This window comes from Cyprinodon variegatus, unplaced genomic scaffold, assembly GCF_000732505.1.
Source record: "Cyprinodon variegatus isolate N-32 unplaced genomic scaffold, C_variegatus-1.0 Scaffold193, whole genome shotgun sequence".
Classification (NCBI taxonomy): domain Eukaryota; kingdom Metazoa; phylum Chordata; class Actinopteri; order Cyprinodontiformes; family Cyprinodontidae; genus Cyprinodon; species Cyprinodon variegatus.
The window spans coordinates 1,084,894-1,101,450 of NW_015150646.1; the positions used below are offsets into that span (position 1 = coordinate 1,084,894).

General features: G+C 39.1%; 1 protein-coding gene across 1 annotated transcript; it reads left to right on the forward strand.

Moving 5' to 3' along the window:
- Positions 1-16,557, forward strand: slc2a4 (solute carrier family 2 (facilitated glucose transporter), member 4). The gene is made up of 11 exons (XM_015379467.1): positions 1-33; positions 3,513-3,608; positions 8,221-8,381; positions 10,098-10,222; positions 10,359-10,474; positions 12,314-12,476; positions 14,483-14,670; positions 14,767-14,871; positions 15,833-15,934; positions 16,036-16,239; positions 16,339-16,557. The coding sequence occupies exons 1-11, from the start codon at positions 1-3 to the stop codon at positions 16,555-16,557; spliced, it is 1,512 nt and encodes a 503-aa protein (XP_015234953.1).

Consider the following 16,557-nt stretch of genomic DNA (forward strand, 5'->3'; position numbering starts at 1 on the left):
ATGCCGGCCGGGTTTCAACAGTTGGGGGGAGAAGTAAGCTTTATTTTTATTCTTTGCTTTACAGCTCTACGTTTATTTATTATTCAAGTGCAGAAAAAAGGGTAATTATTTCTGTTGAATCCCTCTGTCAGCGCGTTTCAATTATAACTTTTACGCACATGCGTTATGCGTGTGCGTAATTTCACAGTTTTAGTTTTTGGAAACTAAAACAAAGGGAACGAAAAAAAAGAAGAAATCATGGATTAAAACAAATACAATCAAAGTGAGAATCAGTTTTTTTACGCATTAAACTTTGTATGCCTTGAGTCTGCTGTTAAAGATTCCACTGATTTTCCAACAGATTAAAAAGAGAGTCTGACATTGAGAAGTCAAATATCTCAGTTTATGAACCACAGTGGATATTTTGGATGCAGTTATTTCCGGATGATAAAACAGTTTTTTTTATGTTCAGGTTTAAATCCTGGCTTCTGCTTGTACTTATGGTGAATTTCCACTTATGAGGCATTATTTGCCTTTAAGCACAAGCGCACCCATGCTGGCAAAAAATACATTCTTCTGTTTGGTCATTAAGCCATAGAGACTCAACACAGCAAGGTCAAGACAGGCTGAATTTGATTCTTTATGACCGATGGGGTAAAGTTTGGTCAATGATTCAGAGGAGAGTGTAAAAGAAAGAGATGATCATGTTTCATATGAGATTGCCACAATTTTCTCTTTATCAGCGCTCTCTATACAAATCTCAAGCAAACCTAATGCTTTGTGTTGTGCAAAGATACAATCTGATATAAATTATCGCTGAAGTGTCACCAGTGTGTTTATATTTTCTAAAGTTCTTCTCCTAATCATGGTCACATGATCAAGATGTTTTATGAGGTCAGGTTGTTCCATCATGGCTCCAGAGTTTTTTGTTTAACCAACACCTCTTGCAGGACATTGTGAGGTCAGAGCTGGTAGACGACAACAAAAAATGTATGAAAGAATAACATGCAACCGTGGCTTCAGTGACAGATGTTTTAAATCGTTGAATGATAGTGTCAGTTAAAATCTTTCTGAGGGTGGTGGACCTTTATTCCCCCAAGGTCATCTCATCTGTCATTGCACAGACAGGTGTCCGGGGGCTTGACGGGAATCGGGAGGCTAGTGAAAGTTCAGGCACTTAGCCAGTATAGTCATGGATGTTACTAAAGGGATTGTCTGTGGTCAGGATGAGGCTTATTTATAGTTAATGTTAGCTAGCTGTGTGGTAAGGCATTGTAATTAATCCTGACTGTTTAATTAAAGCTTACATCTCTGTAAACATGCACTCGTCCAGTATGTGTAGATAGAACATGGTTCTGACATAAATTCCCATAACACTTATCAAGGAAGAGTATTTATTCCAAAACCTTAATTGCTCAATTGCATGTCATCCTTAGATGCCTGATTTTGCTTGAGACCAGAAGGTCACACATTGTTCAGATGGAACCATAGAATTTATGAAACTATTTGTAACGTTTGGTACATCCCTGCATGATGTGATTAAATCCTAAAAATGGCTAGAGGGGGCAGGACTGAAGGGCAACACAGAGGACTGATCATGGCAGCCCAGGGGCACTAGAGCAATTGAGGCCTAGATCTACCATATCAGGCATTATCCCAGGTGCAGGTAATGCAAAGAGCCCCCAGAAACAACCCAGCCTCTCACAGCAGGGTGTAAAATGCTAGCAGGAAAGGACCAGCTGGACCAAAATGGCTGGTATAGTGTACAGGAACATCTTTGCAGAATACTAACTGGATACCCCCAGGTCAAAATGGGAGGTTACTACAGATTTGGTAGAGAATGACAGAACAAATATCCCAGGGTCTGGTTGGTTGGCCTAAACCGTTTAGTCTGTTTGTATCTGGAAATCCCACAGGATCTTAACTGGTCATTCTCCACCACCTTGGGAAGTGGTTCCATATTGAGTTTGTATTCTACACAGATGTCTCTGTACTCTATACCCAGCTATTACATTCCATGTATTCCTTTCCTGCCAGTATCTTACACCCTGCTCTAAGATGGTGGATTGTTTCTAGGTCCTCTTTTCAATTTAAACGTACACACACAAACTTGTCTCAGTATCTGAGACAAGTTATGGCCTTTCCATCGACTTCAATTAATTTCGGCAGCCAACCATTACTGGTTCACACCTAACCCTAACCCTAAACCCAGGTAAAGTAAATTCGGACCTTCATCCTAAAAATGATCCCTGACCCAAAACAAGCAATTCATCTTATGAGGTACTGGCATTGGGCCACATAAGGAGCTGTTAGTCCCCACAACATGCTATTCATTTATTTTTTACAAGAAAATGAGCCCCACAATGAATTAATCACAAAGCTCACACATACACACACCCATTTGTATTTGTAGCTCTATTTAGACTTTACATTGACTTACATTTATTTCATTTATCACATGTATGCCTAACACTTACCCGAACCGTGACATAAAGTTAGTTCACAACTTACCTTTGAACAGACTCTTTCTGGTTAAAAGCAGGGGTCTGCATCATTAGGACCAGCCTTCCGTCCCCAAAAGGCCTGTTGGTCGTTAGAGGGTTTGTAAATATACTAAAACCGGCTCGGGATGTTTCAGCTTGGAGTTTGCGAGTTCTCTCTATGCATCCATGGTTTCTCTCTGGGTTATCTAGCATCATCCCACAGTCCAAAAACATGACTGTAAGGCAGATTGGAATTAAGTGTGAGTGTGTGTGTGGATAGTTGTGTGTCTCTGTGTTGCCCTGCTACTGACTGGTGACCTGTTCCCCTGCCCATAGACTCCATAGACATCCAGAAATAAATGATGTCTCATCACGAGGATGTTAACACATTGTTTGAAGATGTAGAAGACTGGACAGTATTTTAAAATTGGAAAGTTTCTATTTATTATATAGATATTTATCTATTTTTATTTTTTGTTAGGGAAGCAATGCCTTTTTCAGATAAAAGAACAATGTTTTCTTTGATAGATATTTTGAGTTGCTGTTTGGACATCCATCCATCCATACATATATATATGAACACACAAACCATGTGGGCACATGAGTAGGATTAAGTTGTGTTTTTGTTTTTGACTGGCTCCATACTAACCTCTCTTACTTTTAAAGGCAGTTGGACGTGTTGGCAAAGCTTATACAAAGTGGAGACAACAAACTTTGACAGACAATATTGTCGACTTGGTAGAAGCTTAGAAAAGGCTCTGCATTAAACCTAGCTCTATCAAATAATCTGGCAGTTAAAGTTATAATGGGTCGTGGAACTTGTGGTACATGTCAATATAGTAAGGAGTTGGGATTTTGACACCACACTAATAAAGCTGTGAAATGCTTTTATGACTTTTTTCATTTTAATTTGTTTTTTTATAGTACAAGGAAGTACATTACTTAAATGATCAACACAATTCCCAGTATTACTACAGTATATAATATTCTGTGGTTAAACCAATAAATTCATTAATTTTCTTTCTACCTTTTCTTGTTTTTTTTCTGCAGACGGTGACTGGAACTCTAGCTCTATCGGTCTTCACTGCTGTTCTGGGATCACTGACATTTGGCTATAACATTGGAGTCATCAATGCACCTCAGAAGGTAAAAAGAAATGCTTCAGTTTACTAAGAATATACAATAAATTAGCCAATTATATTTCATTAAAGGAATGAGAAAAAGGATTAGGATTATTATTGATATTTATGTAGCAATCACAATATCAACTATATCAGATATTGCCAAAGCAATACCAAACAGTGCGTCTGTATGTTTTATTTATTTTCTTCTTCCAAGCAAATTTTTTTATTAATGTGGTTAAAAAAAAAAGTAGATTTCAGAGGAACTAGGAACAAGTTGAATCCTATTAACATCATGGGAGAAGAAATGTAGGTGGTGGAGGATCATAAATACCTTGGTGTTCACTTGGACAACAAACTAGACTGGAGACACAACTGTAAGGCTATTTACTATGACGGACAGAGCAGACTGTACTTTCTAAGAAAGCTTTGGTCCTTCAGTGTTTGCATCAAGATGCTGCATATCTGTCGTGGAGAGTGGGATGTATTCCTCCATCATCTGCTGGGGTAACAGCATCAGAGCTAATGACTTAAAAAAGCTCAATAAGCTTATAAACAAGGCTGAATGTATTCTAGGAACTCCTCTATAACCTCTTGAGATTTTTTCACAAGAAGGAATTAGTGAAAATCCTCCTCAGAAGGAAGTTAAACAGCAACAAAGGTTTCGTCAGATCTGGTGCAAGACCGCTATAAAAGATCCTGCCTGCCTACAGCTATCAGCATTTACAAAAATACAAAAAAAAAAAAAACTTTCCTTTTGGATAAATACAGTCTTTTTTTAATTGTTTTTTTTTTTTAGTGATGTACAAACATTAACACAGTAGCGCCTCTGTTCTAACTTGATTCACTTGACATGAACTGAGCACATACAGTTCTTGTAAAACAGAGCCCCCATCCCACTGTGTTGTGGTTATTAAAACCAGCCCAAGGCTCTCATAATGTCAACCCTTTAGGAGGCATTGTTGTCACCATGTCGTTGTTGTGTTTTTCTGTTTATCCAACAGCTTTTCAGAGACTTTCCCTTTGGTTCCTGGTTTTCCAAGCTCCAGTGTTTGAAACCATAACACAGTCATATGGTATTTAGGAAACAGAAAGCAGAGAGGTTCTGAGCTCAACCCAACAGACATAAATAAATACACGATAAGATAGCAGCAGAATAATTATGGATTTATTAGAGAAAATTATGTTTCACTTTATTTCATGATGACACATTTTAAAACATGATTTCTCAGTTACAATCAGTGCACACAAATCATGATTTATGACACGTGTTTTATAAAAGACTGACATGTTGCTCTTGTTCATTTTATCACCATACCTGATGCTTTGGTATGGCAGTCCTTAGCAAATGTGTCATATTGAATAATTTATTTTCATCTCATGGATTCATTTAATAAGGCAGGTAATTATAAAGCAGCTAACAGTTTCTACTGATTTAAAAAGAGTCAAGAGCTTTGAAGAGAGACCAACACAAAGCTCCGGCTGTTGTGGGTCGATCTGGGCTGCTAGTACTGCTGCTACTGAAGCTGGTTTACTGTAAACACATCGCAACAAAAGCACAGCAACTGAAACATTGTTATATTTTGGTTTAGTCCTTGCTTGCACCATCTAATATTAACTTATTAAATGGCGGGAATAGTTTCCATTAAAATCTACAACACCAACCACATTTATCGGTGATGTTGTTTTTTTAACATCTTGAAATAAGTTGGGGAAAAAAAAACATTTGACGTCCCACTTTTGATTGAATACATGCACTCAGCACGGTTATATCTGATTTAGTAGATCCTATAAAGCATGTTGTGTTATTTCTCTTTGGTCTTTAATATTGGAAATATAGCAGAACATGCCAGTCAAGAAAGGCATACTTTATTTTTGTCTTAAAGAGTCAGGAAAGGGCTCCAAGAAAACAGCAACTTAACTTACTGTAACTGAAAGATTTATACACACTGTTTGTAAAAAGGAGCGCTACCACAGGTCATTCATCCCTGCTCCCATCAGACTCTACAACTGCAATAACTTGTGCAGTAAATAATGTGCAATTACCGTTTAATACCCTGTGTATGTATGTGTGTGTATATATATATATATATATATATATATATATATATACCTATTTATATAAATACCCATTTAATACCTTGTGCAAAAACCCTGTGTAATAATCGTGTTAAATAAGAGACTTCAGCTCCAAAAATTGTCCTCTGTCTAGAAGAGTAAGGTTTCAAAAGTTTAAAACAACTGCTGGACCTGTGTCAAAAAAGGCCTACGCATATCACTAATGTACAGCCTTTCAGCAAAGACTGCAGCATAAGGAGGGATCTTTATGCCAATAGGAGGAACATCAAGTCTCCACAGCCAGTGTTAGATCCTATCTGCTTGCCTATTGGCTGTTTATAAAACACTCCAGTAAAAGACCTCCTCTATCCTACTTCTATAATCTTATATATTGGCATTTGCTGATGTATACTTACGTATACATGAACTGCATCCTTTGGTTAGAGGAGACTAAGGTTCAGTTTTTTAGCAACAAGCACTCCAATTGGGTTTGGATTTTACTGAAATAACGCTCTAGACCCACTGGGTAGAATACAAAAAAATTAGTGTGGAAGAAAAATAAGTAGGAGTAACACTCCTTTATCATATATTTAGTTGAGTAAGGGTGCTATATAACCATGAAGGAAATTACTCATGTCAGAGTAAAAAGGCTACTCAAGTACTGAGAAATCATAACGTGATTTAAAAAAAAAACAAAAAAAAAAACAGAAGAAACACTTGTTCAAATCTAATTTCTTTCAGCATAAAAATGAATGAACCAGCCCTAATAGTAGGTTAGGGTTAATAGTAGAGTATTAGAACTGTGTAAAGTACCTCCAGTCACAAGTTTCCGGTTCCGGGTTCGTTTTCCGGCCCGGGGTCTTTTTGCATGGAGTTTGTGTCCTCCCTGAGCATGCGTGGGTTCTCTCCGGGTACTCCGGGTTCCTCCCACACTCCAAAAACATGACTTTTAGGTTAATTGGCTTCTCTAAATTCTCCTTAGGTGTGAGTATGTGCATAAATTGTTGTTTGTCCTGTCCTGTCTCTGTGTTGCCCTGCGATGGACTGGCGACCTGTCCAGGGTGTACCCCGCCTCTCGCCCATTGACTGCTGGAGATAGGCACCAGCACCCCTCGCGACCCCACTTGGGATTAAGCGTTTCAGAAAATGGATAGATGGATGGATAGCTTCACCTCCTAATGTTCACCAGATATACATCTGTACAAAAAATGAACACTCATTTTGGCCTACCTTAAGGTTTGTGATCCCACTGTTTGTCTTTGCTTGAAGAATTTTCATTTAAAAAAAGCTTCTTTGTCATTCAGTGAAATAACTCATGGAGGAGCCAAAAAATAATACATAGGATATGCCATTAAAATATTACTAAAGTAAAAGGAAAAGTATACTTTTGTAGTAGTATATTTTGACAAAAATATACTCCTAACACTGGGAAGTACGATGGAGGACTTATGATGCTGTGGGCTATTTCTACTTCACCTCACTGTGATCTTGCCTTGTTCTTGGAAGTGTTTTACCAAAACAACAAACCTTGAACTGGTTTATTGATGTTTTCTGTCTTATCATTGTAATGATTCTGTTGTAGCCCAGCTTTGATGGCTCAAAAAAGTGAAAATCCACAAACACCACAGATGCACCATGGACTTATTTTATGCAAGCAAAAGAAAAAATGTTCCACGTAAACTCCTTTTGTTTTGTCAGTTTATTTTTTCCTCAGGCAAGCAAACAAAAAGACAAACATTTCCTCCATGTTTCTCTTGCGCTGGTAAAAAAACATACGCCCACCCAGATGCATGCTGGTCCTACAATTGACTACCTATTTATAAGAAATAATTAACCTAAATGAATCATAACTAACCATAAAATAAAGGAACATAACTAAATAACCAAAAAACATAATCTCATAACAGATATTAAACAATACCGTAAAATAAACTTGCCTAGATTATACACAAAAACAAAAAACATTTCTAATCATTAACAAAAAATTATTGGCTCCTACAGATTCTTTTAGCAGGCTAATCATCCAAAAAAGAAATTTGGTCAAATAGTTCACTTTCTGCATGCTCCCATCTTGTGAAATTTCACAGCCTACTCAGTCTACACCCAGAACTAGAACCAAACATGGAGAAGCAGTATTTAGTTCCTATGCTCCACTTATGTGAAACAAACTTCAGAAAGATTTTGAAAGTGCTGAAATCCTGAGTTCATTTAAACCAAAGATAAAAACCCATTTGTTAGGAGCTGACTTTGACTGTTGAAGTTAAACTGCTAACTTAGTACTTTTAGTTTAAGGTTGTGATCAAAACTGTTTTATTTGCTTTACTACCTGCTTTTATCATGATTTTTCAATATTTACTTGCTTTTATCCTGCTTTTTAAAATTAATTCATTTTTTATTGTGTAATTAATGTAAATCACTTTGCATTGTCTTTGTACTGAACTGTTCTATACAAATAAATTTGCCTTGCCTTTCAATGTAATACCAATACGAATGGAGGGTGCTGTGCATCGGTCATGAGATTTGTATACTTTTTAAAAAATTTTATTGATAACTAATCACACTTTATCTTTGCTCTGCAGATCATTGAGGCGGACTACAATGAAACATGGGTGCACCGTTATGGAGAACCTATACCAAGTGGGACCCTCACCTCCCTCTGGTCTCTGTCAGTGGCCATATTCTCCATCGGAGGCATGGTGTCCTCCTTCTGTGTGGGTTTCATCTCAGAGTGGCTTGGCAGGTAGGAAGACACAAGGAGATTACATTTCCTCTGCAATGAAAGATAGAAAACTCCCCAAGATTTATAGAAATTTGAGAACTAGAAGTCGTTTGGGTTGTTTTCAAGTTTAAAGTGTGAAAAGTTTTTCTAAGAATGAAAGACCAAATTAAGGGTCTACTTTCCTGATTTCACCCGCCTTAAATTTAGTATCCCAGAGTTTCGGCTGAAGCTGAAGTCCGGTCCATTAAGTGGGCCATCCAAGTTTCCCTCTGTAACCTAAGCCATGGTGGAAACTGGCTGAAGGCAGGGGTGGGCATGACAGCGCTGAGTCCAGAGTCAGGGAGGGTGTCAGGAGTGGAGGTTGGGCAGCAGGACAGGATCTTAACTTGTCCTCCTTGAACAACAGCTGTTGCCGCTGGTGTTGGTGGTAACGCGGCTGGCCTCTGAGGTCAAAGAGCAGATCGGCTCAAATCTCACTGATGACGTTTTTAACAGCAAGCTTTGTTGTTTAAAAGGTGAAACGTATTCTTTATTTCTGTGGAAGAGGTAGTAATGTGTCTTCAAAAATACAGAACTGAAACTTTTGTATTAAGGTTGATCGTTATTAGATATAGAAACCTGTTACATCGTGATCATTGCTTTAAGATTTAAATCTCAAGCAGTTATAAGAACCTCTTCTTTAGTAGGCTTGGTCGACCCTGCGTTACATACGATGTGTATCTGTACTCAAACAAACAAACTTTCAGTTGCAATATTTGACTAAATAAACTTTCTCAAATTCAGCAATGTGTATTTTGATAATGTGTACAGCTGTTTTTAATTAGATTTAGTGGAGGAGCTTGAAATATTGAGGCTTTTATCCACAAAGAAGCAGGTACAGCTGCACTGAAAGCTCCACGAGTGAGAACCGAGACTGATTTAGATGAATGTCTATTTCGTTAACCCAAATATGTATTTATCAAACACTAACTTAATTTAAACTGATCTTAAAATCAGCACAGATCCATAGAAGATGTCACCTCAAGACCTTTTATAAGACAAATAATTCAAATGTATATTGATGCGTACAGATTCCATATCTGCCTAGTTTATTCCAGTACAATCAAATTGTTTAACAGTACAATTAAGTTTGCGTGATTCAATGCAATTTTGTAAACAATAATCTGTCAGGGCTAAGTCACTTGCATCAAAATTGTAAAGATATACATGAACTTGTTGAAACTGCACATTTGTAGCTCATTTTCAGTAGGGGGCTATGTCAGACATTAAGGAACATCAAAGAAAAGCAATTCAGCAACAAACAAAAGAAACATTTGGTAGAAATTCTCACAGGTTCAAATTATGTTTTGAGGGAATGTTTAATCTAATTGCAATGTATTCTGTTTTTAATCAAGTCCAATTGACCAACTGTTAAACTACAATTGTTACAAATACACAGTCATAGAAATTTTCTTATAGGAATCCATAACAGCCAGAATAGCTAACAGCTCTAACCCTTTGTACTTTTGTAAGACACTGCCATCTAGAGGCCAAATTAAATTTAATTTCATGCTTCCCTACAAGGCGATCTAATCTAACATTTACTAATATGAACCTGTTTCAGTCTCAAAGGTCTGAGTCAACCACTTTTTTTTTTTTACTTTAGTGTAACCCACCAGTTATCTCAGATGGGATTTAAAATGAGCTTTCTATACCATCATTTCACTTTTTAAACATTTTTGTTGTTTTTTCTACCAGGAGAAAAGCCATGCTCGCCAACAATTTGTTTGCCTTCATTGGTGGGAGTCTGATGGGAATGTCCAAGCTCTGTATGTCCTTTGAAATGATGATCCTGGGACGTTTTATCATTGGCGCCTACTGTGGTAAAATAACCTTCCGATGTATCCTTTTGTTTTTATACATACAGACTTAAAAGAAAAAGAAACCCTTAGGAGCGACAGCTTGTTTTGATAAAAGTTTAATGCAAATTTTCAGTCTTTCTTTTGCTTTTATCTTCAGGCCTCGCATCTGGATTAACACCAATGTATGTGGGGGAGATAGCTCCTACAAGTCTCCGAGGTGCACTGGGCACTTTGCACCAACTGGCAATAGTCACTGGCATTCTTATAGCACAGGTATGATATGACTGCATACAGCGGCTCTAAATCTTTTACTGGTGCGCAGTACCAGACCTTTCCGGCTTACTCTTCACCGACTAATTGAGGCCATTCCTAAAGTTGCCAAATAAAATGAGATGGCCTCTACAAGAAAGGAGTTCAATTAACTACTATAAAGGTCACATACCCTCCATGCCAAAAGCTTGCACTGCATGCTGGAATGTCGCGAGAACTGAATTTTCAGTCTCACAACAAATCGATCTTGAAAGACTCCAACTAACACCTCTGTCTCGTAACCACCAGCAAGTAGGACGAATGACATGCCAGCAGTGTTTTTTGGGGTGGGACATGTAGGATTGAGGGTTTTGCCGGGGCATTCCAAACATGGCTACGTAGGAGGACTCACCTGTTGATACAGCAATTGACTCTTTTTTAACTAAAATAGAAGCACTTTGTGCATTTGTCGACAGGATAGATGTCAGTGTGATGTCTGTGTGTGTATGTCCGTTGTGGCTCTCATGGACGACCAAGTTGCAGAAGCTATTAACTCTGAAGGTCACCATTCCCTGCTACGATTGGCTGAAAGCATATTATAGAAGGCAGGTACTAGCTGGCACGTCACCCAATCAGCTGGAAGTATTGTACTAAACATCATTCTGACTAAACATTCTGATGGGGTCTTGGCTGCGTCCAGCAGTACTGGACAATGCTATTAGCATGGAGAGCTAATGCTATACCATGCTGATAGGAACAAAGAGCTCTGCGTGAATGGAGGCTGTCTCAGACTATTCCCAGGCAATCTTCGGCATCTAGAGGGGAAGCACAGCCCTCTACAGGAGAAAATGAGGAGAGCACTCTTGACGCTTCCCTGTAAAAATGCTGAAACATTCCCAGCTGGCTCCTCCCGGCCCCCTCCGTCTTCCACACCTTCTCCAGCATCGTTTGTCGCTGCTGAAACCTGCTGATGGCACCACTGCTGCTTCAACCACGTCAGGCTCTTCAACTCAGGGGGGTAGCACCCTCACATAATCGTCATCATCCTCCTCTTTCTCCCCTGAGCCTGGAGAAGCACATGCTTCAGGAGCTGGAGGCAGTAGTAGCAGCTCAACAACAACTGCTGCTTACCTTATCAAGGCTTCACTTCAAAAAAATTTTATTGTCTAGAGAGTTGTTCTAAAGGAAATGTCTCCTTTTCACGGATCCCAGATTGATAACGTAGAACTTTACTCAGTTGTTCTACACATAACACTCTGGCTACTGCCTGGTTAGGAGTAAGGGGCTTGAAGAAAGTTTTATTCTTTGATGAGAAATAATTGTATCTGGAGGGTATGGATTGCTTCCAACATTACTGACATCATGAGTGGTTCTTAGATCGACTTCTCCAAGTCTCTCTCATGACAAATAGCAACACTTCTGTAAGCCCACTGAAACGTCTCACCTCAGGGAACCTTGAAATTACCTTTGCACTGATTATCATCTATAGCAAGGCCTTGGACAACTGAGTCCTTTTTTTTAACTTTTAGGTAATTTACATGCTTAACTTAAAATCTATTGCTTTGAATGCAAACGCTTTGTTGTTACTTTTTTGTAGGCTTTAAGTTTTAAAGTTGGTATCTATTGTCCTGCAGTCATTTGCTGAACAACCAGGCTTAACTCATATGTGCATCTGCCTTACTTTGATGGCATCTTCTCTTGCTTTTCCCATTTTGAAGAGTGATTAAGATAAATTGGCTTTTGTGTCTGTATACAAAAGTACTATGTATTCCATGTTGCTTTTCTTTCAGTAAGTTTAAGGTAAGGATTTTTTGAAACCCAGCTTACCATATTAATGGTCTCTTTTTTACAACATTGGATTAGGTTCTGGGTCTGGAGTCATTACTGGGCAGCGAACACCTATGGCCCGTTCTGCTGGGTTTAACCGTGGTACCAACTGTCCTCCAGATGGGTCTGCTGCCCTTCTGTCCTGAGAGCCCCCGATTCCTCTACATCATCCGCAGCCAGGAGCACCTTGCCAAGCGCGGTGGGTGCAGCTGGTGTGCTTCACATTGTTCAAGACACACCTCTTTATTTTAGTTTGCCCCTGCATTTCTCAGAATAAACTTAACAATAATGCTAACTCCTGTGCTGGATAATGTAAAGCCAAAGCAGGATCAAACATTTCTTAAACCTTTATCAACATTAAAAGCCAAATTCTTATGTTCAAGATTTAATATAAGAATGCTGCAGAGCATCTAGACTGAGGCAAATAAAGAAAAATAAAGTTTGTCTCTATCAAATTAGTGCTGCATAGCTTTCCTAAACACCAGCAAGACACCAGTACCTGCTGGATGGTCAGTGAGTCAATAACATCCTGAGCTTCTTCCCCTGATTTTCCATTAGATTCATGTCTCTAATGGAGACTCTGGCTGAGTGACTCCAAAAACATTAATATTACTTCTAGTCAGGAGAAGCATGTTGATAAGAATGAATGGTTACATCACATCTAAATATGCAAGGAGAAATGATTGATATTTGGGGTGACCTTTTTATGTTAGCCACATAGAGAAGGTGCTTTATTCTATTTATGTAAGTTAGCCTCTTGTGTTGACTAAAGAAAAACTGTGTTTTAAAAACTAGATGGATGCCCAATGTATGTTGGTGCTTGCAGCTTAAATGAAGAATATCAATAAATATTGCGCAACACATATGGATCCCGCTTTAAAATCAGAGCTGTCCTGCATATATATATACATAAGCAGAGGAAAGCCATTCTGGTTGACAAAGCAATACCAAGTGATTGCAACATCAGGAAAAAAGAACATGAAAAACTAGAGAAATACCAGCGGCTCAGAGAAGAGCTGGAGAAGGTCAAGGCATCAGTGGTACCAGTGGTCATTGGGGCCCTTGGGGTAGTGACCCCCAAACTGCAGGAGTGGTTAGAGCAGATCCCTGTAAATATATCAGACATCTCGGTCCAGAAGAGTGCAGTTCTAGGAACAGCAAGGATACTCAAACTCCCAGGCCGGAGGTAGAGGACCCGAGCTTGGAGGAAAAAGTGGGGGGGAAGACCACCTGCGATGGGTGAGGAACAGTTTATATATATATATATATATATATATATATATATATATATATATATATATATATTAGTGGTGGGCCATTATCTATTGTCTCAGTTGGGTTGGGAGCTGGGTCTATACTATACGGATGACTTTCACTTGGATATTTTCTCGGGGGCGAGAACGAATCAGTCTTCCAACCTCTGTAGGCGTACTGTGAAATTACCACATTGAAGGTGGTGTGCTGACATGGATGCAGCTATAAGCACAGCTCTATCAGCCAAGCTAACCAATCTCCTTGCTCTGTGGATAGCCACAAGCTGCCAGGATGGACTCAAGCTCATCCTCCAGGCGGCCACAGGTGACCCATCTTACAAACTACCTGCGCCGTGAAAAAAGCTGCGAAAGATGAAAAGTTGACCGAGGCTACGTGTGTGTAAGATCTTTGGAGACACTGTATTATTAAAGTGGGACATCTATGATTGACAGTGGGACACTCTATTTTCTGCTGCAAAAACAAAGAAACAAATGAGCAAAAAAATATTTATTACTCTGACAAAATCTTAAGTAAGAAGACAAAATTATGTGTGATTTTGCAAACACAAACAATGTAAACCTTTTCTTTTTAATTCTGGAGGTGGCACACACATATCATGAATGCCTTTGGCAGAATTCAAATGAGCGATTTTAATCTAAATTAATTCCAAGATTATAGTGAGATTTAAATTATGCTATTGTTTTCCACTTCTTTATGTATTACAAAAAAAAACAAACTATGATACATAATAGTTATAAATGCAAGTAGAAACTGAAAGCAGGTTGGGGGAAATGGTAATGCAAGAGTACAGTGTTGCAGCATTGAATCAGCAAAGGTTTTAATTGACCTGAGTTCCACTTTGTCCAACCATGAAACAAAAGATTTGTTTTGAGATTCCTAGACATCCCCGTTTGATGGGTAATGATTCTCATCCCTTTGTCCTCTGAACAGGCCTGAGGAGGCTGACAGGCCGGCAGGAGGTGGGTGACATGCTCGCAGAGATGAAGGAGGAGAAGAGGAGGATGGAAATGGAGAGGAAAGTATCCATCCCTGAGCTCTTCCGCTCCTCTCTTTACCGCCAGCCCATCATCATCTCCATCCTGCTGCAGCTCTCCCAGCAGCTGTCTGGGGTCAACGCTGTAAGTCTGATTTTACTCTGGTTCAGCGATCACTAAATGCTCAAAGCTTAAGTGTGGATGTTGATCGAGCTAATTTCTGTTTAATCCCTCTTCCAGATTTTCTACTACTCCACCAGTATTTTCATGAAAGCAGGAGTCCAGAGTCCAGTTTATGCCACAATAGGAGCTGGGGTGGTAAACTGTGCATTTACTGTGGTCTCGGTGAGATATCATTACTCTGGCTCTTTGGTAGTCTGCTCTCCCAATAGACTTTAGTTATACAGTAAGAGCTTGCTGTGACCCACATTCAGTCAATAAGTGTGACTCGTTCTGTGTTTAACTCTGTTATCAAAGAGTAAATAAGATAAGAAAAGGTTGGTCCACCCTTTTTCATGATGAGTCTTTTCTCCAGCTGATTTTTTCTTTGATACTAGGTGTAAATATTCTTTAAAAAATCAGAAATGTGACATTTAACATGCTAAACTCATGGTGGCACATCCGCCAATGTGGTGAAGATTGAAGTTTGAACTTTTGTTCTCAGTAGAAGTTATCCAGATTACAGGAAGTCTTTCTAAGATCCTCTTTGGACCTTTTCACCCAGTTACAGCCCACTCCTTGCTCCAATTGTGTACTTTGTGCCTTAAAATGTTTCAGGTGGAAATTGCCTAATCACAAATTTTGTGTCCGTTTCCAATGTTTTGACACTGCAATAGATATTTAAGCCGATTCTGACCTTAGTAAGTTCTGTGATAGACAGAAGTTGATAACTTGACAGGATGAGTCAGAGCAACTGTGCTGCAATGGTTTCCGCCTTCCTGTTATCTGTTAAAGGTCACACTCTCTCTTGCTCTCCATTGTTCAATTTAATTCTTACTTTGTTACTTGTAGTGACATCTGGACTCCAAAATGCACAATATTTATAGAAAGGGGTGTGACTAGTTTTTGTTTTTTTAGAATCTGCATTTAATTTGACCTAAATTCTTGCTCTGAAACCAGATCTCACATTCAGATTCTGATGTAGTCAGTTCCTAATTGGTTACTTGCTAGAAGCGTAATTTGTGAACTGACAAGCGATCTCAGCTTAACCTAGTTTTTAGCTTTTGTAGAAAAAAAAAAAAGTTGTTTCTTCACAGAAGAAAAGTCTAAATTTTGTATTTTTAAACTGTTTCCCTGACATAAACAGCTTTTCCTTGTGGAGAGGATGGGTCGACGGACACTACACATGTTGGGATTGGGAGGAATGTGTATTTGTGCTATCGTCATGACAATAGCTCTGGCTTTACTGGTGAGTACCCAACATTAAGGTTTGTATTATTGTTATTTTTAATCATCCAGTATTAGTAAGCTGAATGAATCGCTGACGCCATCTTTATCTCTACCTGACAGGACAGCATTCCTTGGATGAGCTACATTAGCATGCTTGCTATCTTTGGCTTTGTCGCCTTCTTTGAGGTGGGTCCAGGTCCCATTCCTTGGTTCTTTGTAGCTGAGCTTTTCTCTCAAGGCCCAAGGCCAGCTGCCATGGCGGTGGCAGGCTTCTCCAACTGGACCGCCAACTTCATCATCGGCATGGGCTTCCAATATGTTGCTGTGAGTACCATCAGTTCTACAAAACAAGATGTTTTACAAATGATTTTGACGTTTTGTTCGGTTTATATTCATCATTAACCCATAAATCTTCCTCCCCAGGATCTCTGTGGGCCGTACGTATTCCTGATCTTTGCAGGGCTTCTCCTCTTTTTTCTTATCTTCACATTCTTTCGAGTGCCAGAGACCCGGGGTAAGACCTTCGACCAGATCGCCGCAAACTTTAATCAGCACTCAGCGGCGGGTATGATGGATATGGACATGGAGCTGGACAAGCCAAGCACGGAGCTGGACTATTTGGGCGATGAAAGCATCAATTGA